Here is a 27,812-nt window from a genome sequence, read left to right on the forward strand (position 1 = left end):
TACTAAGAACTAACAATCCCCCAAAAAAAAATGCAACCAATGGCAATTTTCTTTCTGAGATGACTTAAGAAAATCTCCGACAAAGTCCCTACCAACTCCTCCCGCCGGTCTTTTTAATTGACTTAGATTTAATACAAGGTAGTACATCTTATGTACCGAATGTCCATTTTAATTGACTTAGATTTAGTACAAGGTAGTACATCTTATGTACCGAATGTCCATTTCAACCGGATAACTGAATACTTCACCCCCACAACTTCTTGTATTGTTCTTAGTAGGTGAAAGTGTTTCTGTAAAGTTTATGTGTACCTGGGCCATTCTTCACCCCCACAACCGGCTCTGATATTCGAAAGGAGCACAGATATGGGATTTGTAGAACTGATTATGGTGTTGTACTCCAGTTGTCTAATGATAGAAACCCATTTTACTTTCTTCTCCTAAGTCGGGGGAAATAGAGGATGAAGTTACAACGGAATTTGGAAACACAAAAACAGCATCCATTAAATCTAACTAAAGTTCAGAGCAAATTCTGAAAAGAAAGAAAAAAATGACTTCTCGTCGAATGAATCGTGCTACGCTAGAACAAAAGCAAAACAGCACCAAAAACAGCCAGTGTCTCCTCCCAATTACAGCCCTATACACAACCCCAGCAACCCAACTCAGGAGGTTAGTTTCACCCACCAAAGAGCGAGAAGAAGAAGCCGCTCTTCTTCTTGGGCCGCTCCTGCTCCTCGACCATGACTGCTGTCATCGCGTCCCGCTCCACCAGCCGCCATGTAGCCCGCTCCAGGGCGAGGCCCGCCGGCGTGGGCGGGTCCGTCAGCACAAGCGGCATGCCACGGTTCGTGCTGCGGATCACCTCCGAGTCCTCCGGCACCACACCCAGCAGGGGCAGGCCTAGCATCTCCTGCACGTCGAGTGCAGACATCATGTCCTCCCCCCTCACCAGGTCGGGACGCACCCGGTTCACGATGATCTTGATGTCCTTGATGCCATCGCACTCCAGCAGCCCCGCGACTCGGTCAGCATCGCGGAGGGCCGTGATGTCAGGTGTGGTCACGAGCACCGCCTCTTCTGCTGGGGCAATGGCAGTGACAAACCCGGCATCAACACCTAAACAAGAGGCAAAAGCAAGTTCAGCAGCCTGAAGGTGCACGTTTCAAGCAATTGCATGGAACAAGATTAAATTGTATGGCTGGCAACCAAACTTCTTGTATAACTGTAACTGGCAATGATGCAAAGTATGTATGGCAAAAGTTCAGTCACAATGGGGGTATACATGATAGTACTACGCAGTCAGTTAGATGTCTATGACGAATACAAGCACTGAAACTAGAGTGCTTCGAAACATCAGTAAGAAATGCAACTCAGGTAGATTGATCTAAGAGTAACTCTACAATTGGCTTTAACATCTGAGGAATCCAGATTCATACAGACAGATGGCTCATATTTGATAAATCAAGATATCATATCATAAGTATGCACTAGCATCATGAGAGTAATCAGAGATTCATAATACATCCTGGATCAGAACTCCTTATAATCTGGGGCAACCAATATGGATGAAAGGGATCATCAAAAGCATCCCAATCACTGGCTGCACTCCTCGTGCAAACTAAGCGAAGAATAGCAGCGACAAACAGCACAATAAGTGGGTCAAATTCAACAAATCTGACACACCTTATCATAAGTGTGCACTAGTATTATCAGAACGGCTCTGAAATCTTTGTGATCTAGGGAGGGACAAGCAAGAACAGCATGAGCATCCCAATGACTGGTTGCATTCCTCAAGAAAATTAACCGGCACGCGACACTGACAGACAACATACTAGGCAGTTCCTGCAAATGTATGATTCGTCGTAGCAAGTCGAGGGCCGCACTCTCCATTTCGTGCAAGTAACCGATACTAGAGTGTAGGTATTATGGTAGAAACATACGAGAAATTGATAGAAGTACATTTGCAGTATAGGCATCACAGTAGAATCATACGAATGACCAATGGAGCTACACGATGAACCAATTGTAACATGGATTCGTTGAGGCAAACGGGAGGTTATAGGAAGCTGGGGGAGGGGAGGCCTGACCGGCGGGGCAGTCGATGAGGATGAAGGCGGGCGGGGTGGCGGATCGGCGTAGCGCGTCGGCGACCCAGGTGAGGGTCTTGGAGCCGAAGGCGAGGGGCAGCTTGGAGCGCGGCTTGGAGAGGCAGAGCAGGTGGAGGCCCTGGAGGGAGCGGTGGCGGATGAGGGCCTGGTCGAGGCGGCAGTCGCCGGCGAGCACGTCGGCGGCGGTGAGGTGGACGCGGTTCTCGAGCCCCAGCAGCAGGTCGAGGTTGCGGAGGCCCGCGTCGGCGTCGATCGCCACCACGGGGAAGTTGAGCCGCGCGAGGGAGGCGGCGAGGTTGGCCGTGGTGGTGGTCTTCCCCACGCCGCCCTTGCCCGAGGTCACCACCACCACCCGCGGGGTCGGGCCCGACAGCTCCGGCGCCGTGCGCCCGCCGTTGTGCCGCGCGGAGGCCGCCGCCGGCGCGGGGGGGCGAGTGGGGAGGAGGAGCCGCGGCGCGAACGCCATTGGTGCGGCTAGGGCTAGGGTTTGGGGATCTCAGCTCAGGAGGTGGTGGCGGTCGCGACCATGGCTGACACCAAAACAGTACACTACACTACAGTGCCACTTGTGCTCTCACTCCCCAAAGATACTTCACAGAGTTCAGAGACTACAGGGAAAAAAATGTTATTTTTCCATCACAATACAAGAAAAATACTAACACCATTTTTCTTTGTTTTGCTAAAACAATATCGTGCAAAACTGTCTTACATTTTAGTTTCTTAATCATACTTAAACTTTATATCACAACTTTTTTTGTCACAGTTGATGTGAATGATTGATACAAACATGCATTTTACCACAACCAGCTAAAACATCACCAAGTTCGGTTTCAGGAACTGGGGCAGGGACACAAAATGCAGAAATGTTAATTTGGTATTCTTTCTTTTAGCAGGACAGCATTTATACAAAACTGAAAACAAATAGTCAGACACAGACACACAGTACAGATGTGGCTGCTACAATGACAGCACCCAATATATCCTCCCTCCTTCCCTCCTTTCACTACAGATCATCATCAACCATTTCAGACAGGAAGTACTACATACATCATACACCAGCACGGCTGAAACTCCCCTCCGACAGGCTATCTTGTAGCAACCACACGACTCCGGGCATGGCGACGCAAACGCGAACACAAGTTCATGGACACAGAACATGGTGGTTTGGGTAACGGGTACAACACAGTCATTCTTCTTCCATCATCTGTATCCCGAGTTCATGTCAAGCTCAGACCCATATATGCTGCCACTGGGTACAGGGCCGGCCATGGCTGGATGAATCTGTTTGGATCTGGCTGTAAGCTCCATCTGCATCAGCCTCTCCAAGGAATCTGGGTGATTCCCTCTCACTGCTGGACCCGATGGACCTATACACAATGGAAAGAAATATAACGTGAGTGAATCGCACATGTACAAAGGGTTAGAGTGTATCGACCACCAAAAAGACGCAGAATTCCACTTCAGTCAACCAGTATATGTGAGTCATCAAAATTCAGATTCGTAACAATTCAGGCAAGCCTTTAATGAGTGAATTTTGTGCAATGTAAGAAAAGAGATCAGATCGTCGACTCGCTCATAGCAGGACAGTGTCTCTGACCATCAAAACTTTGCAACGAACCAAATAGTGGCAGGTTAAATTGCACGTAAACACAAAGTAGAAAATGATTTTGTGCAGGCTTCTCACCTGGCGGCATCAATCCAAAGTCTCCATAGTTGGGCTGGCGAGAATGCATATGGAAGTTATTTACATTGTTCATCTCAGGTCGATAACCAGCAACCTGATGCATGGGCTGAGATGGAAGAACACCCCTCGGCAAGCCTTCTGCCGGAAAACTCCCAGGCATTCGCTGAAGCATAGGATGATGGGCAGATGGATCTACAATGAGGGACCCCTGGAGCATTCAGAGTGTGTTGCATAGGATTCATATTAGCTGGGAAAGAACGGCGGGGATCATGCCGCACTGCTTGTGGCATGTCAAATGGGCCTTGTTGACTCCTACTACCAGCGTGATCCAGCATAGGACGAGGAGCCAGTGCTGGTTGCCTGCCCTGCAGAAGGTGATACAGATTCTGAGACTCGGTCTGGAAACGTTGTTCACGGGGGTGGGACCCCAGAGCATCAGGACCAAGTACTTGACGGTGTTCTACATCACCAGATACAAGGCTTTGAAGCTTATAGTTAAGATCATCAACTGCCCTCTCCTGATTTTGCACCTCAACCCTACTGGATCTCAGTGACGGCAAAATATCAGGCTTTCGAGCACCGAAAGGGTCATTCATCGTAAACAAACTGTCTTCCTCAGGCAGATAAATTTCTGAGCCTTTCCTGTCAAAGCTAGTACCCTGACTTGGACCAGAGAATGATGGATTCTGGTACTCTATACCAGTTCTTGCTTCTTTAGGGGCAGCTCCATTTTCATTGTTATTGAAGAGCCGAGCCTCTTCACCAGGGTAATATCCTTCATGACTAGATCCAGATCCCCGAATAGAAACCGGTGCATCTGTCGAATGGAGCTCATTCATAAAAGCAGCACCGAATAATGCTTCCAATGTCACACTCTTTCCTGAAGCAGGGGCAGTTTCAGTTTTGTTAACTGGAATAGTTCCAGATCTCCCGCTATTGGTCATGACATTTACATCAGAACTTTGTGGTTCAGTAGCTGATCCTATGTGGAATCCAAATGGAGATGAACCCTTGTTATCAGTTCCTTTCTGTAGTAATGATAGAAGAGGATGTGATGCATGACTGTCTACAGCAACTTTCTGCTTGGCGGTTGGCTCATCCAAAACAGCATGATGCTTATGTACATCATTATTCTGAGTAGAACTGCTGCTACCAACCTGTGCCAGCATCGCCTGCTCAAGATCCTCACATGTCATCATAACTGGAACTGGAACTGGAACTAGAACTGGCTCTGGGATACCACCATGGCTGTGCTGTTCTCGAATAGCACCAGCAGGTGCAGGAGATGTAAATGATAGGAGCTTTGATGAAGCATCGAACTTATCAGTAGGTACTTTTGATGATAAATTCTGGATAGCACCATCAGATAAAGATGGGCCACGAGCTATGTTTTGTGGGCCTGGAGTTTCATTATTGACAATCATGGAGAACAGGCTCTTTGATGATAAGTCTTCTGAAGGTTTTGAATCTACAGGACATACAAAAGCAAAACCATCAAAATAATAGATTATCAATTCAACAATGTAGAACAAAAGGACAACTGTAAATACGCCTTTTAACATAACATGCATTTTGCTACTGGAAAAAGGGGTATGTCCACAGAATTTACTTCTGTTATACAGTTTTCCTGGCATGAGGATTCTAGATCCTAGAAGTGATACATAATATAGAAATGACATATAGCACAAGCCACAATTATGAAATAGGATACCTTCATCACGAAACCAGCGAGCAAATTTGGATGATTCTGGTACAGACGAGACCATAATATCGGCATCTGTATTCAGCTGTTGACTCTGCAAGAGGCGGCAAAGCCAGAATAAACAGACGGCAATTAATAGATATTTGAGTGCCCAACAAAGTTGTAACTTTCGTCTTACTGGAGCAACTTGCAGCAACGTGGCAAGAACCAGAAACATTTTCACTTCTGCACTGTGACCACCAAAGGCTACTTTCAATATAAGTGCATAACAGGTTAAGATGTGGGTACGATGACATCTAAAGTAAAAGGTCTATACAGTTAAATCACCATGGACTATCAACATTAAACACTACATGTAGATGACTCACATAATTTAACAAAAAAAAATGTCTCCATAGCCATCCATTCTCAGAAACAGAAATGTTTATATTGGCACAGAAAAAGATATCTTATTCGAGCAAAACCTACTGGCATTTATGACAACATGAACAGCATAATACCTTAACAAAATCAGATATAAATTGCAGAGATGCAAGTTCAATCAACAGCATATTTATATTGAGAGGATAAAGTTTGTCCATGTCACAGGTCATATGGACACAAAATGGTCTTTAATACAATAATATGTGAGTATCTAATGCTTGTATACAGAGATAAAAAAGATCGACATAACGCATCCGCACATGTAGAAAAGTAAAGAGTGAGCATAGGAAAACAAGGATTAGTTGCCATACCTCAATGTATGTCGGTAGATTGCCACCGCTTTTTGACAATGTGTTGCCAAAGAACTCTTCCAAGATTGAGATCGAACTGTCCTTTCTAACTGAACCACTATTTTTTGACATACTTTGTTTCTCAATGGAATACTTGTCCATTGCATCCACTTCCCAATCTTCAGTCCCTTTCAAAATTTTAGAAGCAAATTCAGTTGAAGAGCTAATGCCTCCAGATGGAAGAGTGTACTTTTGATGTACACCAATTTTGTCAGAGATGCCCTTCTCATTTCTGTTGCCTGCGGTGGGCTCTGCTGCTGACTGGTTTCTCTCTAATTGGCCATCAAATTGTGGAATACTGGGCATCTTATCCACCCTAGCAGCAGTGTGGGCCTACAAAGTGCAAACATAATTAAGGAACAGTATGGCATTGGCGGATAATATATTGCTATCATGTTTTGCTACAGACAGCCACCACTAGAATCCAAAAAGTGTTGTTCCTTTTATCCTGATTGAACACATCAATCTAGTGACAGCGAAAAACAGAACAATATCACATCAGTACATGAGTATAATAAATTGGAAATATTTTTTCGCCTGCTATCACCACTTAATTGTGTTTTATGTTCCACTCATGTCAACATAAGATTTTTAAAAGGTAAAAATCCATTAGAGACGTGTAAAAACTATCAGCAGTATTTCATTCCATACTTCACTGCACGGTGATCCTAACATGATGTATAGAAACTCTGCAATGAATTAGGGTGTCAAGTGGGATCCCACCTAAGTCCCACTTGTAGTGCATTTTACTTTTTGTATTGTAAATTTTGACACTAGAATTTGAACTAGAAAAGGCAAAATACACTAAGTGAAATCCCACCGGGATCCCACCTTGACACCCTACAATGAATCAACTGAACTTTTTAGACCAACAAACTTTGATCAGCGGGAAGATGGCGATGTGATGGTTCAATAAACTATTTTTTCCTAACAAAACCGGGTAGCAACTATATGGTACAGTGTTGGTACTTACATAGTAACTGCATGCATTTGGTAGCATCTACTTATATTACTGAAATAAGTCAAGATGTGCACCTTTGGTTCAAGTGCAATGTTGGACGTCTGGGACTGGACCTTTTTCTCCACAAATGCATTTGAGAAACCAGGTGGGACAAGTGGCCTCGCCGCTGGAGCTGGTAGAATTGAAGGTGTTTTAGTGGTATCTTCTTGATAAACTGTGGACGCTGCACGTCCATCTGGCTTCCCAGTATTAGTTCTAGGACCTAAGCTGTCAGTAGAATTTTGTAACATCGACATGATATCACCACCATGATTTCCTTTCTCAGTATCAGGACCACTCTTCTTTTCTTGCAGGGATTTGTGTTGCTCTTTCCTCATCAATTCAAATGATGCTGCACAGAAGATCTGTGTCAGGCACTGTAGGTGACTACAGCGGAAGCAACATATCTATTATATGTAGCAGTAAGAGATACTGACCCCTTCGTTTCTTTTCTTCTTCTGCTCTATCATCATTTGAGCATTCTAAAGAGCCAAACGTTTCATCGTTCATTGAGTCAACATCTTTCCGCGTAGGGGGTCCAGCCTGTCACAGTGTGTAACACATTCACTAAGCAATGTTCCATAGGTTAACGATCTATAAGATAAAGAGGGATGGATACATGCATCCAAACTCAAACCTTGTAAGGGCGTGGTGGCTGATAGCGTTCAGATGTCCTGTTTGGCTGAGGCACATTGCCACGATCCTTTGGTGCCAGCTGCCCAGCATATCCTGGGGGTCTAGGGAAACCACCACTTCCCAGTAGGCCATCATGTTCTGTATTTTGCCAAGTGCGTTTGTATTGGTTTCCGTTACGCCTATCTGCAGGAAAAGAATCAGTTCCACAGAAAAAACAGTTGGCATGTCTAATACTCTAATATGCACAGGAGAGTGAATTATTATGGCTAACTAATAATCAGTATGGCCATGTAATTAATGGACCTTCCTTTTTTTGAACGATGTAACCAATTGACCTTCAGCTGTTTACATTTTTCAGTGAGTATTAGTATTTACCTAAATGCAAACTAGCAAACTTCTCTTTCGGGACGCAAAGTAACAAGCTCCTGGGCTCGAGACAAATACCGTTTCACCAACACAGGATGCTCATATAAAGAAGGGCACATCGAACAAAATTTATCAGGGAAAGCGCACATGCTTACCCTGCGCTAACAACTCACGGTCAGGCAAGTCGCCTTCCCGGTCACTCGACCCCGTGGAGCGAGTATCCCACCTTCCTCCCGAGCTCCCGCCACGCGACGAGTAGGAGTAGGCCCCCGACCCATCCGCTCTTCCCAGGGGCGTCGCGTACGGGCCCTTGCTGTTGTTGCTCTTCTCGAACGCAACCGACGACGCCACCTGAAGCTCGCTGCACCGCAGACAGAGATCAAGACTGTTGTCAGCACACGAAACCCGCAGACAGCATAAAAAAGGATATGGCAGTTATGCATGATCAAGGGGTGCAAATACAATTGGCGTACTTGAGTAGCGACAGGTCCACGCCGGGGGGCAGGTGCTTGCAGCGGTCGGACTCGCCGACCGAGATCAGGAAGTCCCTCGAGTACACTGTCCTCATGTTCCTGCAGGCGCGCACGCAATCGCAGAAACAGCGAATCAAATGAGGGTTCAGGTCGCACGAGGCAGAAGCAGGCTAGCAGATTAGTGGTAGTAACAGAGAGCACAGGGCATGCTATATATACAGTACTCACTTGGGCTGCCCTGGGGGCGGCTCGGAGCTCATCGTCCCCACCGGCAAACAGAAGCAACAGAAGCCTCTACTAGGCTAGGCTAAAATCTCTAGAACTAGCAACCAGCTAAGGGCGGAGGCGCGAGGGCTCAAATCGCGGCCGCCACGAGCATCATCCTAGTTCGAAATCTAGCTCATCTCACACCACACTGAGACCAGCTCCCCCTATCCTCCACTCCAGGGCCACGCGCGCGGGACGGATTCAGCTGGTACAAACCCTGAACCTCGTGCACCTCCTCCTGCAACGGAATCGCAAGCGGAAACCCGCATCAGAGGCAGGCCGCGTGGGAATGGACAAGGAGGAGTCCGAGGCGAATCTGAGGAGCTCGAGGCGGGAAATCGAGCCGTACCTGGGGCGGCGCGTGGATCGGCGGTCGACTGCGCGAGTCCGGCGGCGGGCGCGGGCGCGGGCGGCGGCGCGGCGGGTTCGGTGGCGGGTTTCGCTGCTCCGATTGGCCGGGGTCGAGAGAGGAGATCGAACGGGGATGAAGGATGATGGCGAGGGAGAGAGAAGAGAAGACGGTGGTTGGTTGTTTCACGTTTTGCCCCTCGAGGTTCCGCGCATTCGCGGTCCGGTCCAGCGGAGGTGGGCCCGCGGCGTCAGTGTCACAGAGGAGAACTCGTGGACAGGAGCAGCCGGGCGTCGGCACGTCATCGTCATTCTGCTCTCGTCTTCCCTTCCCCACGCGGCCACGCACGCAGCAGGGCTCTCCATTACTCCACAGCTCGAGCGGGAGAGATCGTTGGTTGCGCTGGCGGCGATGATGGCGGCGGCGCTGGACGGCGGAGGGGGCGAGGAGGAGGCGCGGGTGAGGAAGCCCTACACCATCACGAAGCTGCGCGAGAGCTGGACCGACCCGGAGCACGACAGGTTCCTCGAGGCGCTGCACATGTGAGTTACCCGCCCGCCATACTTACATGCTCGGCTCCACTTCTCAGCTCGGACTTCAGACTTCAGACCGGAGGAGGAGCAACCGATCGACGCAGTCTAAGGCTCTAAGCTGAGCTGAAGGTTCATCCCCTGCTGCCTTCTGGGTTCTTGGGATCGAGCTCGGTGTCGCGTGGCCTGCTCTAGATCCGCGACGAAGCGAGAGCACCTACCGAATTCGGATCACGGCTCGTGAGCTTCGTCTGTAGACGGCCGGCTGGTCTGAATCCTGACGGGACCCACCCGGCGAGTTGGTGAGCTTCGTCTGTCTGTAGGGTGTTCTCTGCTCCTGGTTGAGGCTGTTGCTCGGCCGGAAGTAGGACCTCATCTCCCGAGAATACTGTGGTGGATCATTTCCATCTGGTTGTCAGCCACCATGCATCTGACCAGTGTTGCCCTGTGCGGTTTCAACCTGTGAACTTGCGCTGGATTGAATGGCACGGGCATCCAACAGTCAGCTGTCGGCTTAACTGAACGTTTAGATTTGGGTATACATACATGATCTAAATTGGTTCACAAGAAAATAGTGCTTTAGTACCTTCGGTATGCTTCTCTAGCTACTGTGACCACTGAAATGGCTATCCTCCTTCGCTGTATTCATTTGTTTGATTTTGTGTTTTTACAGGTTCGATCGTGATTGGAGAAAGATTGAAGCATTTGTTGGCTCCAAGACAGTCATACAGGTACATATGTGCTCTGTTCTGCCCTCAACTATTGCTTCAATTTTCTGTTTACGTTTTTTGGTTATTTCTTTGAAAATAAACCAATGTGTTCAGCTGATATGAATTTTTCAACTGTATTTTGGTTAGAATCTGTATCTGCTTTCTCTCGTACAAGGTAATTATAAGTTTTTTTTATAGCATGCGCACTGATGACTTGTTCCGAACTTCCATAAGCATAACTACATTGAAATGTTTCATTGTTTACTATTTGTGTCTGACAAACTGTGCGATGATCTAAAAGCAATTATTTTAACAGATTAGGAGCCATGCGCAGAAGTACTTTTTGAAGGTTCAGAAGAATGGGACAGGGGAACATCTGCCCCCACCTAGGCCAAAGAGGAAGGCGGCACATCCGTACCCGCATAAAGCCTCGAAAAAGGGTGACTATTTTCCGCCCTGCGTCTGACTAGCACAAACAGAACTTTAGTACTAATACATAAATAAGACCTGACTTGATATTTTGGGGATCCTGCAGCCGCTCAAGCTATCTTGCCACAAGAAGCTTCGGGTGTTATCGAGCACGGATGTGTTCTGCCTATGGACGCATCAGCTGTTGCTACAAACCCACGTGCAAACGACGCATTTCCTTCCTGCGACAATGTTATTACCCAATGTCTTAGCCCAACGCTTCCAGAAGGTTTATGATTGTTTTATCACTGTGAATTCCATATGTGTGCTCAATGTTTTTACAGCAATTGCTGCTTAGTGCTTACTTCTTAATGATGCAACAGATCTTGCCGCTGCTAATAATTGCTCTAGTAGCATAGAGAGCCAATCTGGAATTTGGCCAACTTCCGACGCTATTGGGCAAGAAATTGTACTTCCAGCACTGCGTGGTGAGCCTATTTTTATACAGCATACAAACAGCAACGCTATGGTGGCAACTCTGCTTCAATGCTAGGATTCAACTAGTTATGTTAGGTATAATGGGAATGCATGATATATGCAAATTCCGTTCCACTTGTTAAAGTGCTGCCCAATCAGGCACATCCTAATTCGATAGCCCATCCAAGGCAACATGATTTGAAAAATAATCCCAAAATGAATGAATTGTAGCTAAACTTGCCGTATTGATTCATAGCCTCATATTGTCCTATTTTGATATTGTGCTGGCTCACAAAAAAGTGGTTGGAATTAGCTCAAGTGATTATTGCTATGGCCTCTCCATGACTTGCTGACTCTGGCATCTTGTTTTTAACATGTTGTACAGATATCCTTTTTTCTTGTCGCTGTTTTAGCAACCTCATAAATGTGTATGTTTTACGAGATATGTAATGTCTTTGATTAACAAGCTCAAGACACTTAAATCATGTTTTTTTTCTAAAAAAGGACAGCCTATGGATCTCCTTAGCGAAATTTAGTTACTCTTGAATGAGCCTTTGAGCTTGTGGTGTATGTTTTAGAATTTAGTTCTAAAAAGGAATTAGCTCAAGTGATTATTGCTATGGCCTCTCCATGACTTGCTGACTCTGGCATCTTGTTTTTAACATGTTGTGCAGATATCCCTTTTTCTTGTCACTGTTTTAGCAACCTCATAAATGTGTATGTTTTACGAGATGTGTAATGTATTTTGACTAACAAGCTCAAGACACTTACATCATGTTTTTTTTCTAAAAAGAACAGCCTATTGGTCTCCTTAGCGAGAACTTCAGTTACTCTTGAATGAGCCTTTCAGCTTGTGGTGTCAGTCTGTTTCTAGCTGGTTAACTCTGTTAAGCCTTCTGCATTTGGTTTACCTTTGTTCTGTCCTTCAGATTCTGCAAGTTACCATAATGTTCTTTATGTGTGGATGATAAGTGTTGTTATTATCTTGTTACAATATGAAAATGGAGTGGCGCGCTGTTATTTCGTGTCACCCTTTGATGGCCTTGATATTAATTACTGTTTTTGGTGTATCCATTCTGATTCTGACATGTTTATTCTGGTGAACTTGCAGCCATGCCAGACTTTGCTCGAGTATACAACTTTCTTGGAAGCGTATTTGATCCTGAAACAAGTGGACATTTGCAGAAATTGCAAGAGATGGATCCTATTGATGCTGAAACAGTATGTCATTTGTTAATCTCCCCTTTATAATTAATTCATATGCCCTGTTAAAAAGTATTACTTTCTGCAAACATCAATGGCAGGCAGGCCATTTGTTTGTGTACGCAGATGCTTACTTTGTTCATTATGTTGATAGGTGGAACTTACTGTTAGGGAGTTGGCTTTTGTTACATAACTTCTATATTCACTGATAATGATGTTTTATGGTCTAATATCCAGGTACTAGTACTGATGAAGAATCTATCGATGAACCTGTCCAGCCCAAACTTTGAGGCACATGTAAGGACTTACTTTTTTTACTTCTTATATTCTAAATGTTTTACTCCCTCCGATCCATAATAAGTGTCAGAGATCTAGTACTAAGTTGTACTAACTTAGTACTAAGACTTACTTTTTTTTACTTCTTATATTATAAAGTTATGCACTATTAAGCGTATAGATACATCCAAATTTAGACAAATCTAAGACATTCTTTTATGGACGGAAGAAGTACTAAATCTCCGACACTTATGATGGATCGGGGGGAGTAATATTCACATTTTGGTCCAATGATCCCATTAGTGTCACAATTATTGTGTTCAATTTTTTGTTTTAGCACAATGATTCTTTCGCAACTTGTAGTAATAATTCATTAGCTTTATGGATTCTCTTTATGACTGTTGTTAACTGAACATACATGATGTCCCGTTCCACTCCATACTGCATATTAACAGAATCCGTGCATTCTTGGCAAGATTTCATTATTATTGCAAAGTAAATGGCTTGAATTATGCTTTGTCAGATCATCTTGTGTACTCTGGTTGTTTGTGATTCGTGTTTTTTGGAATCCAACTCAACTTCTATATATCGCTGACTGTTGCAGAGGGGGTTGCTCTCGTCGCATGATGTCGGCGTGGGCCAAGTCAAGCATGAAAGCGTAGGAGATCTGGGTTCAACTCACACTCTTCAGCTTCCACTGATGTAATTTATGTTTCCTCGTTCTGAGTAACAAATAATTCCCACCTGTGGTCGACACTTGGAATATTGCTTTTTTCGCTAAACATGTGAATCTCTGTGCAGGGTAACGACAAAATGAGGAAAATATTGGAACTGAAGCGGGGGGCTCTAGACTCAGGTGCACCACGAGATGCTTGAGTGCGGACCGTTAGGCACACGTCGTAGTGTCTTATATGATTGTACATAGTTTTTGTGTAGTGATCTCAACACTAACTTTGGGATTTGATTTGCTCTAACTATGTATTTGATCAGTCTGGCATGTCATTATTGTAGTAGCAGACTGTGGTACCTTGTAAGGAATATTAGTTGATACCCAGCCAGTTGCTATACCACTCATGTTTTCTAAAGATTTGGGAGAGCTATACATGCTCTGTTTTGTTGCGCTTTGCATTAGGTGCATACCTATGGGGGAGCTTGTCTAATATCTTATATGAAAACATTTCGTCTAAGCTCATCTATGTGACTATCTCAGTTTATCATTGTTAACCAAAAAGGGGTAGATTGTTAGGGTATTTTATCCTTAACCATTATTTTAGTTAATGGCGATGACGAGAAGATGTGCTGGTGTTTTTTCTTGTTCCTATTTTATTTATGTTTGAGTCAATAGAAAACACCACACTATCAAGAGGGGTCGTTTTGATGAGCTTGATGGGGATGTTGCCATAGCCAAATATACACATCCTACCACATCAATTTCACATCAAAAAGAAGTTACAGGTTTTGTGCTTTGGAGATGATGCCTTTTGAGCTGAGGTTGGACACCTAGTTCCTAGCCCGGTCTACCAGCGGGAGGACCGACCGGCTTGGTCTAGACCGGTCCTTGCAACCGGGGTTCGACCGTCCAGTCCTGCTGGCTTTTAGGGCATATTTGGTAGACCATGATATTTTGGCGCTCGTTTGGTTGGTAGCCAAAAATTTGGTTGTCTATGAAATATTTTCAACTCTTCTCATATTGATCCCTTCCACAAATTTGGTATGAGTTTCCCTAGTGACAAGAAAAGAACTTGTTACAAATTGTGATGAAGCAACCCAATGTCCTTGTGAGAAAAGAGAAGACAAGCCCAAGTACGAGAAGGGAACTAAGCCAAGGTTGAAGCCTAATCCTATCAATAAGGGATACAAGGAGCAGCGAAGGCAAAGCTTTTGTTGTTGCCACATATACTTTCGATGAAGAAAGCAGGGATGAGGGAAAGGTTGTGGGTGTGGCCTATTTGGCTCTTGCCGAATCTAGGTCACTATTCACCTATGACCACAGCAAGGACTACTCCGAGAACTCCTCCATCCCCAAGAGTCCCGACACTTGTCTCATGGCAAGAGGTGTGAAGGAGGACTCCTCCATTTCCAAAAATTTCGACCTTTTCCTCATGGCAAAAGAAGCTAATGTGATCTCACCTCTTATCTCTCTAGAATATTGGATGAAGATAATGATGCGGATGATGATATAATCACTAGATTGTTTAAAGTAAAGCTTCTCACCGTGTGATGCTCTTGCTAACTTCGACTCTTACTGGATATTGTTCCTTCACGTGACGAATCCATTGAGGACTCGACTTCTCATATTGAAAATGAGAAATGGAGATTCACTAATATACCAAGGATGCCGCCTAGAGTGGAGTGAATAGGAGGTTTAAAAACTTCTTACAAATTCTAATGCAATGGCAAGAACACAAGTGCACAAATCCTTCACTTACAAATTCCAACAAAGCTATAAAACCTTGTAGGGGGGATAAGGGAGGAAATTCACAAAATACTCCAAAATCTAGATCTAGTAAGTTCCCTCACTAAGAGAAGATTTTAACTGGTGGAGCAGTAGATCTAGATCTTCTCTCCTTCTTTTCCCTCAAAAAGATTCAAGAATTATGGGAGGAATCAAGAGATAGGGCAAGCTCCTTCAAGGTTAACAATGGAGGAGAGAATCGGAAAGAGCTCTAGCCCCCATGGGAAGAAGGGGGGCTTAAATAGGTCCCCACAAAATTTGCCCGTTATGTGCAAATTCGCGCACGACTGGTACTACCATTTGGGCGAGCGGTAGTACCGCTCCGAGTGTTACCATTAGCGTCAACGTGTGCGGCTCGATGAGCGGCACTCCCGATACGTCCCAGTCACCGCGGCTTGTTATGCGATTTTTGTGTCCCTGACGGTACCGAGCCCGATACTTCTGTGACCGCGTGAGACCACTGAGAGATACCATGGCTGGTACTACCACGAGCCACATAGAACTTGTCGTAGGGGTACTTCCGGGCCAAGTACCGATCGGGGTACATAACCAAACTCTACCCCCGCGATGGAACCATACGGTACCGCGGGCGGTACTACCGCTCATGGAGGAGCAGTGATAATCCCACAACAACGGTTCCAGCGCCTGGGTACCGGATGGATGGGCGGCGGTAGTACCGCCGCCATGGAGATATCGATACTGCCGATGGCCAAACCGGTACTATCACCCAAAGCAAAATTGCAGAAACAATAGAACCAGAAATGCAATAAACTTTAGATGGGAAACTCCAATTTGGGTGAAACCAATTTGTTGGAAATAAGAAGACAAGATCTACCCCACAAAAAAATGGAAATATTAAGAACATGTGGGATAGAGTATTTTGATAATTTAGAGGTGGAAACTCTAAAAACTCCAAACTCAAAAACACAACAAAATTTTCATACAAAATCCATTTTCGATGAACTAGTGTTTGTCATGAGAATAAACACAAGCCCTAAAGAATCACATGGATAGGAACCAAGAACAACCAAGAAATATTACGCAAATAATGCAAGGGTGTGAGCTCTCTCCAAATGATATGTTCAAGTTATTGTAGGGTTCTGTTGCAAAAAAAAAAAATTCCTACGATAGAATAACATTGTTTTACTTTTATTGCCTAGCATAGATTGTTGTTTACTTTTATTTATTTACTATAATCTTCATATTACTGACACAAACCCTTGTGCTTGACAACCACATAGTGAAGTTGGAGACTCAAAGCAAAAGAAAATTTGCAGGGTGCTTGAAGAGGAGAAGGGGAGTAATTATTCGCGAATTCCCAGAGTTCGATATAACCCTCGAGTCACCCTTGTGGGGAAAAGACGCTTGCTACAACACTCTGCACTTGGAGTCCCAATGAGTTGGTACACACGAAGTTATTGCCACCACTTGTTCATCATGTTGTGCATTGGTCAATCCAAATGGCACTACCAAATATTCATGATTTTCATATCTTGATACAAAACAGTCTTCAGAATGTCTTCTGGTTTGATTTGTATCTGGTCATATCCGAATCTCAAATCCATCTTGGAGGAAACTCCGACTCCTTGCACTTGATCAAACAAATCTTGAATTCTTGGCGGTGGGTATTCGTTTGATAGTCGCATTGTTCAAATTCCTATAATCTCCACACATCCTTCTTCTTCCATCCCTTCTATCCACAAATATCACCGGGGTGATACGCTTTCGCTTAGAAATCCTCTATTTAGTAGCTCGTCAATTTGTTCCTTTAGTTTCACTGACTCTTTTGGCCCCATCTTGTGAGGGTGGTTGTGCTATTGGTGTTGTTCCACTGTTAGGTCAATGGTAAATTCAATCTCCATGTGCTATTGGTTTTGTATTTTCTATCATTGATTTGATGAGTTATAAGCAAAGTTATTTTGTAAAATCTATTTGCGATGAGTGACGCGACGTCGGCTGTTGCACGCACGCGTCTCCTCGCCCCATCTCCAAAATCCAACTCCACCCAAAGTCGAGTCGAAGCCGAGATCCAAATCCAGTTCCTCCTCGCCACCGCCACCCCGATCCGATCCACCTCCTCCTTGATCCGGCGCGGCGCGGCGCGATTCGGGATCTGCTCCGCCGCCCCTGACAAACCCTAGCCAGCCACCGCCCTCTCCGGCCGCCGGGGCCCCATCCTCGGAGGAGATCAGCGGATGGCGTCCGACTCCGACGACGCCGACTTCTTCGACAAGCTGGTCGACGACGACGACGACCAACAGGCGCCCCCCGCTGCCTCCGCGGCCGAGGACCTCGCGTCCCTCACCCTAGCCGACGACGACGACGACGAGGACGGCGCCGGCACGGGAGTAGCGCCCGCGCCCGAGCCCGAGCCCGCGGCGGCCCCTCAGGCCGCCCAGGCTGAAGCCCCGGCTGACGCTGCAGATCCTCCTCCTCCCCTACCTCCCCAGGCCAAGGTCGAAGCCCCCGTGGCGCCGGCCCATGATGCTGAGTTGAAGGCGGCGGTAGTGCCCCATGACGCTGAGGTTCTGGCCCCTGTGCTGCCGCCCCATGACGCCGAGGCTCTGGCCGCTGTGTCGCCCAATGAGGCCGAGGCTCTGACCGCCGCGGCGCCCTACGACGCCGAGGTTCTGGCCGCTGCGGCGCCCCATGAGGCCGAGGTTCTGGCCGCCACGGCAGCGCCCACTGACGCTGAGGTTCTGGCCGGTTTACCCGAGGTGAAGGCCACAGCATCCGACCCGAAGGCGGAGACCGCAGCGGCGCCAGAGGGCGGGTCGCCCGGGTCGGGGAAGAGCGTCCGGACAACCACGGTCAAGCAGGTGCAGTGGAGCGTCTTTGGCGCCGACGCCGGGGCAGATCCGTTCGGGGACTTCCTGGCGGGTGGCGGCGACGAGGACACGTTTTTCGGAGCTGGCGTGGCCGCGGTCCAGCCTTCAGCTGTTGTCGGTGCCAGCAGTGTCGGCGCTGACGATCACAGCTTCTTCAGTGGAGTGGGTGGCAATACCGCCAGTTCGCAGCTGGACTGGGGAACTAGTGCGGCGGATGGTAGCGTTAGCGAGGATGCCTTTTTTGGAGTGCAGGGTTCGGCTGCAGATAGTGCTGGAGCAGCGGATCAGAGCTTCTTCGGTGGAGTGGATGGCAATGCCAGCTCGCAGTCGTATATGGGTGCTACTGTTGCGGAGTCGGCAAATCAGGACACCAATGCACAGTCGGACTGGACCAGTGGGGCCGTGGACTACACGGATCCCAACTATCTGAATAATCCGTACCCTGGCTGGAGTTACGACGGGGCAACAGGGCAGTGGTATCAAGTAGCTACTCAGGGCGTTGCTGATAATGGCGATGCGGCGATGGTCGCTGGCAGCGACAATGTTCAGCAGCAGCAGCAGCACCTTGGTGGTTCGTACCTGCAGAACTCTTCGCAGGCAGGGCTGGAGACCATCGCGGAGGAGGGCAGCACCACTGCCGTCAGCTGGGGCCAGGATCAGAGCAGTGCAGCGACAGCAGAGTACCCACCAAACATGCTGTTCTATGCTGACTACCCTGGATTTTACTTTGACACCAACACTCAGGAGTGGTACACGCTCGAGGCATACCAGCAAGCTGTCGCACAAGCTGCAACTGCGGCATCAACTTCCTCTGGGGCAGGTCAAAATGTTAGTCATGCCGGGAATACTCAGGCAAGTAATTATGATCAGCAGAGCCAATGGCAGCATGGTTCGGTGGTTAACAGCGTACATTCTGGGAGCTCCTACGGTTCCCATCAGCATGTTGAGAATCAGACTAATCAGCAGGCATATACTGAGTCTTTGAGACCCTCTACGGACTATGGCACAACTATCAACACATTCATGCCTTCGCCGGAACCCTCTACTGATTATCAGACTAATATTAACACATTTGTGCCTTCTACAAGTCAACACAATAATGGTGGTTGGGGCCACCAGGTTAGTAACAAGGGTTTCGAACCTACTGGTTATCAGGCTGCTCACTATGGTTTTGAACCGCAGAAAAGCAGTCAAAGTACTATCAGCACATTTATGCCTTCCACGAGTCAATACAGTGGTGGCGGTGAGGGCAACCAGGTCAGTAACAAGGGTTTTGAACCTACTAGTTATCAAAGTGCTCACAAGGGTTTTGAACCGCAGAAAAGCAGTCAGAGTACTATCAACACATTTATGCCTTCTGCAAGTCAATACAGTAATGGTGGTGAGGGGCACCAGGTTAGTAACAAGGGTTTTGAACCTACTAGCTATCAGAGTGCTCACAAGGGTTTTGAACCATATAAAAGCAATCAAAGTATTTCTACTAGCAATGACAATGGTAACAAGGGAACTGAAGTTTCAGTTGCTCATCAGGGGTTTAAACCTTTCACTAACAACCAGAGAAGCACAGGATTTATACCTTCTGCAGGTTACCAGAATTCCCAAAAGGAATTTGAACCTTCTAAAGATAATCAAGCTCATCATGTAGCATTTGAACCTTCAGCAAGCCATGGTTATGCGAATTCGAATGGCTTTGCCGAGCCACAGAAAAGTGTTCCTGTAGCGAGCGTGTTCCAGATGCAAACACACACTGATCCTGCCACACACATGCAATTACCAAACAACTATTTGAGCAGGGAGAACTCTATGAGCTTTTCTCAGCAGCTACCTTCATCTCAACAGCATGGTTACTCCCCTCACGTGGAGAGGTCGTCAGCTGGACGCCCACCACATGCTCTTGTTGCATTTGGCTTTGGTGGGAAGCTAGTTGTTATGAACGAGACCAGCTCAATGACTGCAAACTTTGACAGTGGAAATCAGGTATCTCTAATATTCTTTGTAATATCCTTTTTCGCAATGGAATTCGTAACTAAGAGCTTATACCTTTCCATTAGGGCAATTCTCGTGGCATGTTGTCAATTCTCAATATATCGGAGATTGTTGCTGATAAAATTGATCAGCCAAGCATCAATAATGGTAGTGCACTGAGCTACTTCTATGCTTTGTGTCGTCGACCTATTCCTGGCCCCCTCGCTGGTGGAAGTGCTGCAGCAAAGGATGTGAATAAATGGCTTGATGATATTATTGGAAGCTATGAGTCTTCCGTCAGGGAATTCCAAGGAGGGGAAGTTCAGAAGCTGCTTATTTCATTGCTTAAAATATCATATCAACACTATGGAAAACTTCGGTCACCCTTTGGACCTGATCCATCGCGTGAGGTATTTATAGGCCCTTTGTTCGCCTTGCTATGTTCTGTTTGGTAGTATCCTTGCTTTTCCTTGAGTAGCATCGTTGATGTAGTGTACTATAAAAATCTTTGTGAACACGATTAATGAGCACCAATGTCACACTGATAAGTAATCCCAGTACTGCACTGCAGCCACATAGCAAATCTTAATGCTGGAAGGCACTGACATGTCGGAGTTGTGGGGCACCTAGGTTAGGTACCAGATTTTAGCAATCACAGTTTTAGCCCTGATCCTGATTACTGGGGAGTGGAAAATTTTGTCAATGTTTACCTGATGGCAATGACACTTGTCAATAATCATTTAAAATCCATGTTTATGTAATTTTGGTACATTTGTTTTGACAATCAAATGCCATGATATATTTATAGTAGTGAATAGTATATGGCCGAGATATGTGAGCTCTCTCCAGCGATGACAACATGAAGACTAAAAGAAACGAGCAAATCATTCAGGTCTTCAAACTTTTTCTTCCTCAATGACACAATCTTGCACATTTCTTAAGGCAGTCGCAGAAAAATGGTATAGAGACCAAACCACAAACCAGTAAATACCAATGAGGGTTCTACCATTATTTTGATTTTGAGCTGCAATGCCAAGGCTATGCGCTCCACGCAGCCATGCAAGTAATCAATGAACATCGGCAAGAGTACCAATACCTAGTTGTCCTGAATGTTGGATCTTCTCTCAGCTTTGTGTTTATTAGCTAGCCATTAAGCATATATTTCCATTAGGCTCTCTAGAGAATCTCAAATTAATGCTATCCTTGGTTCCATTTTCTGTTCTGCTTGAAATGGCCTCAAGATGCAATCCCTACTAGCCAACCATATGAGGTTCATGAGCTCTTGGCCCGTGCAGCATCTGTCACATGGTCAATATTTGTGCCAAGTAACTTGGCCCATGCCTATATGCGAGGATGTATGTTGTGAACTGACAAGTAACTGGATTCAGCTTTATCATTTATCGCCACATGCCTTAGGATAGGACTAAAATTGTTCCATGCTAATACCGGCCTCAGGTGGAATAATGTACTCCCTCCGATTCATATTAATTGACTTCAATATGGATGTATCTAGACACATTTTAGTTCTAGATACATCCATATTAGAGTCAATTAATATGAACCGGAGGGAGTATCTTAATTTTGAGTTATTGGTAACATGGTAGGATGATGACCTCATGTGCCAAAAGGGTACTCCAGATACATGTCTATCTCTTTGATAGTACTCCATCTGTCCCAAAATATAAGGTGTATAAGTTTGGTCAAAAGTCAAACCCTACTAAGTTTGCCTGAATATTTACTGAAAAATATCAACATTTACAATATTGAATAGACATATTGAGAACATATACTTTATGATGAATCTATTGATATTGATTTAGTATCCTTAGTTGCTGTATAAACTTGGTCAAACTTAGAAGATGCTGACTTTTGACTAAACTTATACTCCGTATGACTTATATTTTGGGATGGAGGGAGTGAGTATATGGTATTAAAATTATTTCATTTTGACCCCCTGACCCCAGGTCAAATAATGAATTTGTTTTTGAATTGCTGGTAACAGGGTATGGATGGTCCAGACACTGCAGTAACAGCTCTTTTTTCAGCATGTAATAGTAATAGTGCCCATACGAGGGAATATGGAGCCATGGCCCATTGCATGAAAAATATTCCCCCGGAAAGCCAGATACAGGTAAGTCTATCTGCTTGGCTGCTGGTTGTGTGTTATCTAGCAAAAATGGTCATGATCGAACCAACTATTCTGTTGCAGGCTACTGCTCAAGAAGTTCAAAATCTTCTAGTTTCTGGTAAAAGGAAAGATGCTCTTCAGTATGCACAGGAAGGTCAGCTTTGGGGACCTGCATTGATACTTGCTTTACAACTTGGTGATAAGGTCTGAGTTAACTCTAATTTTTTTCAGTCCCTAGACTAGTTAATGGCTTTGCCTTTTTCTTTTTTCCCTGAATAATTGCTGATCATTTTGTTGACTGATCATGCAGTTTTATGCGGATACTGTGAAGAAAATGGCTTGCTGTCATTTTGTATCTGGTTCACCTTTGAGGACATTGTGCCTTCTTATCGCTGGACAACAGGCCGATGTTTTTAGCGCTGAGGACCCTGTCGATGTGAATTATGGCACAAGACAGCAACAGCCTGCAGGGGTAATGCATAAGTACTTGTCTGTTGCATTCTTACCATGATTGGAAAAAACAGTAGGATGTATGTTTAAATAGAAACTCTACATGCGTTACTCGTGAGTTGAAGGACTATTCAACAGGAAGGAATTGAAAGAGCCACTGTCCATAGTATTTGTGTTATAGCTTGTTGCCACAGAACTTTGGATCTTCTTTAGCCTGGACAACAACTAAATAATTTACCATCTGATAAACTGTAACTGTTTTTCTAATTCAGACATGGATTTTGCTTGAATTCTCTTAGACATATCATGTCATGATTTCCAGACATGTATCTGGAGTACCCTTTTTTCCCTCTTAATTAATTTGAAGTTAACGTAGTATATGTTGCTATCTGACAGGGTACTCCTGTGGGCATGCTGGATGACTGGCAACAAAATTTGGCTATTATAACTGCAAACAGGACTAAGGGAGATGACCTTGTAATTACTCACCTTGGGGATTGCCTTTGGAAAGAGAAAAATGAGGTTTGCATCTGTTGACTCTACGGTTTCTATACATGTTTGAGCCGGACACCTTATATTATTATATATCTATATGCAGGTTGCAGCTGCTCATTCATGCTATTTGGTTGCTGAACTAAATATTGATTCCTACTCTGAAAGTGCAAGAATATGTTTGCTTGGAGCAGACCACCTGAGATGTCCTCGCACATTTACGAGCCCTGAAGCTATCCAGGTCTTGTTACTATATGTACACTTCACTTTCTGTTTGTTTGTGGACGTGCACACACTCACTCACTCATTAACGTGCATATGATCTTGTACGATATTAGTTGATCAGATATGAATAGTTTTGTATCTTGTTTCGTCATCCCCTCTTTCCACCCATCCACACGGAGTTCTGTAGAAGAGTTTGATGTTCCGAGCTGCAGATTAGATATGTTGCTGGGCTGTCAAATTCAGATTTTATTGTCGCAACTTACTTATTGGCATTTGTTTCTGGTTGGAAATTTCAATTTTTAACCAGTGGAAAAAATGTCTGCATCTCTTTCATGGATATAATAGTTAGTCACATCCTTATTTTCCTTGGTTACTAGTTTCTTGTCCTCTCATAGTAGGTAGTACATCGTTTTTCATTGCCATTTACTGTTCCTGATCAAATACCCTTGCGACACAACTTACAGAGAACGGAGTTGTATGAATATGCGAAAGTTCTTGGTAATTCTCAGTATATCCTCCTGCCATTTCAACCATATAAGCTTATATACGCATACATGCTTGCGGAGGTTGGGAAGGTCTCTGATTCACTAAGGTAAGTTGCTGGGTTATTACATATCCACTTGTATCTTATCTACATACACTCAGCTTAAAATTTGAATTGCTTTCTTAAGGTACTGTCAAGCATCTTTGAAGCTGCTGAAAGCCTCTGGTCGTGCGCCCGAACTAGAAGCATGGAAGCAACTGTTTTCATCTTTGGAGGAGCGGATACGCACCCACCAGCAGGTGCCAATTCTGTGTAGTCAATGTTGTTTATTGATTATTGTGTGTACTTCAGCGGACAACTTTTTTCCTGTTAACTGACCATTGCCTCGTCGACATGTAGGGTGGATATGGCACAAATCTTGCTCCTTCAAAGATTGTTGGAAAGATTTTCTCATCGTTTGATAAATCCTTGTCCCGCATGATGGGTACACAACCTGCACCAGTGCCGCCATTATCACAGAGCTCCTCTGTTGACAGAGATACCTATTCTGCTCCTCCAGCTAATAATTTTGTAAATAGTCAGTCAGCGATGCCTATGTCATCTTCTGCTTCAGAGCAGTTTGTGAGTGCAATGGCAGAAGATAGTGGCCCTGATAGGAAAGGCACACATAACAGAAGTGTCTCTGAACCAGATTTTAAGAGACAACAGGTAGTCCTACTTTTCTGTTAAAGGCATATACTTTTTAATATCTTGTTGCATAATAATGTGTTCATTTGAATTTATTGGTGTTTTACCTTGCTCGCCTCAATTCATCACATATCCTCTGTCCTATATTGATAATTAAACGCCTGTGCAAATAATCTTTTTTTTTCTATTTCAAGATTTGGCATGGCCATCCTTTATGTCTCTTGATGTGATCACCCCCAATCAAAAAATATGTTATGCAGAACATGCAAAGAAAGGAGCACTTGTTGCATTGGAATATTTTCTAGAAGTTTCTCAATTTCTCTCTTTTACATTGACATTCTAACAGGGTGGTGGATCAGATAATGCACAAAGCTCATCAGGTTCAGGCAGTTCGCGTTTTGGATGGTTGCTGCAGAAAACTGTAGGACTTGTCTCAAAATCATCTTCCAACCAGGTGCTTGTTAATAGATTGTATACTTCTGCCTACCTTGCGCTCTGTGCAGTAACTCAAATAATTTTCTCATGATCTGAAGGCAAAGTTGGGGGAACAGAACAATTTCTACTTTGATGAGAATCTGAAGCGCTGGGTTGAAAGAGGCGTCGAGGTCCCCGCCGAGGAGCCTCCCCTTCCTCCACCTCCAACAACAGCCTCATTCCAGAACGGTGGTCCAAATTACAATCGGGCAGCCCCTAGCACTGGAGGTTATACTCCTAACGGGTTTATGGAGACGAAACCTCCAAATCCTGCTGAGCCTATTTCAGGGATGCCACCGATACCACCTGGCCAGAATCAGTTCTCAGCACGTGCGAGAGCAGGTGTTAGGTCAAGGTAAATTGTTTAGTTTCACTGCCCTGTTATACCTCTTACCCTGGTGGGCTTATAAGTTATGGCATAAACTTGTTTGTGTAGATATGTTGACACATTTAACAAGGGCGGCGGTGGTGGTGGTGGAAATGCCTTTGGAGCACCATCATACAACAAACCTGCCATGCCAGCTGTGAACAAGCTGCCTGGTACTAGTTTCTTCGTCCCGACTCCAGCTGTCGACGCATCAATGCAGATGACTCCAGAGCCAACAGCTGAAACTGCACATCAGGACGGGCCATCTTCCTCGCAGGCTGTGGAGTCAACCTCCTATGCATCCCCGCCGCCACCTATGCAAGTGCAATCGAGCTTCCAGCGGCACTCGAGCATGGAAAACATCATGACCCCCTCGGGCAGTGGCAACAGCTCGTTCTCAAAGTCACGTGCAGCGTCCTGGAGCGGGACATACCCAGAGCAGCCAGGCAGCACCCCTGCCTCAAGATCACCAGACTTGCAGGCGATGCAGTCGCCGCCCTTCATACCTGGACTGAGACCATCCCACAGCCGCTCCCACAGCAACTCGTCCCTCCAGCTCAACGGTCTGGCAGACGATCTCCAGGAGGTAGCGCTCTGATGAAACAAGGGAATTAGTTGAAGACGAGGTGCGTTATTCGTCCTGTAAGCAGTCAATCGCGTCACCACCTTCTTTCTCATAGTTTGTTCTGTATATTTAATATCCGTGATATATATGTCTAGAGAGGTACAAAAGGAGCGGTGTCCCTTTTTCTTTTCTTTTTGCATGAGAAGCGTGTGGATGCCATTGTACAGATAGAGTTTCACCCATTCAAAGCCAGAAGATGAAGAAACTAATAATTACCCAGGGAGGGAGGAGAGTTGTAGTAACTTGTTAAGATAGCAAGAAAAGAAGTGTGCACAGACTAGGTACATTTCCCCCTGCCTTTTAGATCCTTGATTCATTGCATTATGTAAACTTGACAGTTTGAAGCCAATAATTACTTGGGGCTGTTCGGTGACTGTTTCCGTGTTGTTTACTTGGTCCTTATGTCGTGTATCGCCTTGTCGTGGTTGTATGTATTTTTTCCCAAATAAATTCAACGGGTGTTGACCTTGCGAGGTCGTAGGCGACCATACTCGGTGCTTCCATGGCCTGGTATACAGGAGAAAATATTCTGTTGCTTGATCTCACGTCCAGCAAAGACGCTCTGGGCTCATATCTAGCCTGCGACATGCCAAACCCATAACAGAACATACATCAGCTACATGTCCCGTTCTAATCATTCACCTTGTGCTGCTGCTGCTGCTACATTCACGGTGACTGGGCACTGCGATGAATCACGACCCACACGTCTGGAGCATCGGCCGAGACGGCCAGCACCGCTGTCGCAGGCATCATCACGGTGTGGTAGTATACGTTGGCGACATCACTATTTAAGGGATAACCGTCAACTGCTCGGATCGCTTGGGAATAGTGAATAATGCGAATTCAGATAATTAACCGATTTAATCAGTCGGCTATTAATTGTTGCAGCTTGCATAAATTAACACTCAAAACACATCTATATAAGAAATAAACAAATAGTATATGGGTCTCTCTAGAGCCCCAAAACTCATTCATACATGTATACTTCTCCTCCTTAATGTAATCTTCTAGGTCACGAATGACTAAGAAACCACCAGCTACCACCATGTTCCTTCCGTTCTCTTATCCTCATTACCCTCTTGCATCTCAACCACCTAAGCAATTTGAAGGTATCGTAGACCTCTTCGAAAGCTTCTCAAGGCGGCCGAGATTGTGTATCCAAGATCAGGTTGGCAACAGTGAGGAAACGGTCATCAGCGGTGGGAATCGAGCTTCCGGAGACGAGAATCGAGCTAGAGCTTCGCAAACGTACTTGACTTCGGTGGGTAGCGGATCTTCATCGAAAATTTTGCAACTTTATTGATCAAAGTGGACTAATTATCAGGAACATTCCTAGTAATTGGGTTGTCAATGCAATTAATCAGGCTAAAGGATTAGAGGTATTCATTCCTAGTAATTCTCAGTAATTCTCAGTATATCCTCCTGCCATCTCAACCACATAAGCAATTAGAGGTATTCGACACAGCAAGATCCCTAGTAGCGATTAATCATCCTATTAATCGCTGATTCAGCCTAGTTTTCGAACAGTGAACAGAACAACGTTTATGGTTTTAACTAATTATTGACAATAATTCAGGAAATTTCACAGGCACGCCTGCCGCAAATTTATTTCACCGACATGCCTCCTGACTAATTTCTTTCTCTTTTCTCCATGGTCTGCCTTTCAAACCACC

The 27,812-nt window shown here is 45.3% G+C and overlaps 3 protein-coding genes and 1 pseudogene across 3 annotated transcripts; 2 read left to right on the plus strand and 2 right to left on the minus strand.

Annotated features, from left to right (window-relative positions):
• Positions 1-406: 406 nt before the first annotated feature.
• LOC124667805 (septum site-determining protein minD homolog, chloroplastic) lies at positions 407-2,571 on the minus strand. Its single transcript, XM_047205051.1, has 2 exons — positions 2,085-2,571; positions 407-1,113 (listed from the first exon to the last, which is right to left on the minus strand). The coding sequence occupies exons 1-2, from the start codon at positions 2,569-2,571 to the stop codon at positions 674-676; spliced, it is 927 nt and encodes a 308-aa protein (XP_047061007.1). The 3' UTR covers positions 407-673.
• Positions 2,572-2,961: 390 nt separating this feature from the next.
• LOC124684957 lies at positions 2,962-9,112 on the minus strand (annotated as a pseudogene).
• A 582-nt stretch (positions 9,113-9,694) lies between these two features.
• LOC124684958 (protein REVEILLE 6-like) lies at positions 9,695-14,061 on the plus strand. The gene is made up of 9 exons (XM_047219217.1): positions 9,695-9,897; positions 10,559-10,616; positions 10,912-11,035; positions 11,131-11,292; positions 11,387-11,491; positions 12,592-12,701; positions 12,921-12,980; positions 13,564-13,661; positions 13,761-14,061. Exons 1-9 carry the CDS (start codon positions 9,767-9,769, stop codon positions 13,774-13,776), a joined length of 864 nt encoding a protein of 287 aa, XP_047075173.1. The 5' UTR covers positions 9,695-9,766; the 3' UTR covers positions 13,777-14,061.
• Positions 14,062-17,386: 3,325 nt separating this feature from the next.
• LOC124704437 (protein transport protein SEC16B homolog) lies at positions 17,387-26,513 on the plus strand. The gene is made up of 13 exons (XM_047236695.1): positions 17,387-20,219; positions 20,294-20,617; positions 22,210-22,338; positions 22,417-22,539; positions 22,646-22,807; positions 23,182-23,307; positions 23,384-23,518; positions 23,967-24,094; positions 24,174-24,285; positions 24,386-24,694; positions 25,020-25,127; positions 25,207-25,502; positions 25,584-26,513. The coding sequence occupies exons 1-13, from the start codon at positions 17,610-17,612 to the stop codon at positions 26,110-26,112; spliced, it is 5,091 nt and encodes a 1,696-aa protein (XP_047092651.1). The 5' UTR covers positions 17,387-17,609; the 3' UTR covers positions 26,113-26,513.
• The last annotated feature ends 1,299 nt before the right edge of the window (positions 26,514-27,812 follow it).

The sequence above is a fragment of the Lolium rigidum genome, chromosome 1 (genome assembly GCF_022539505.1).
Source record: "Lolium rigidum isolate FL_2022 chromosome 1, APGP_CSIRO_Lrig_0.1, whole genome shotgun sequence".
In the NCBI taxonomy this organism is placed as follows: Eukaryota; Viridiplantae; Streptophyta; class Magnoliopsida; order Poales; family Poaceae; genus Lolium; species Lolium rigidum.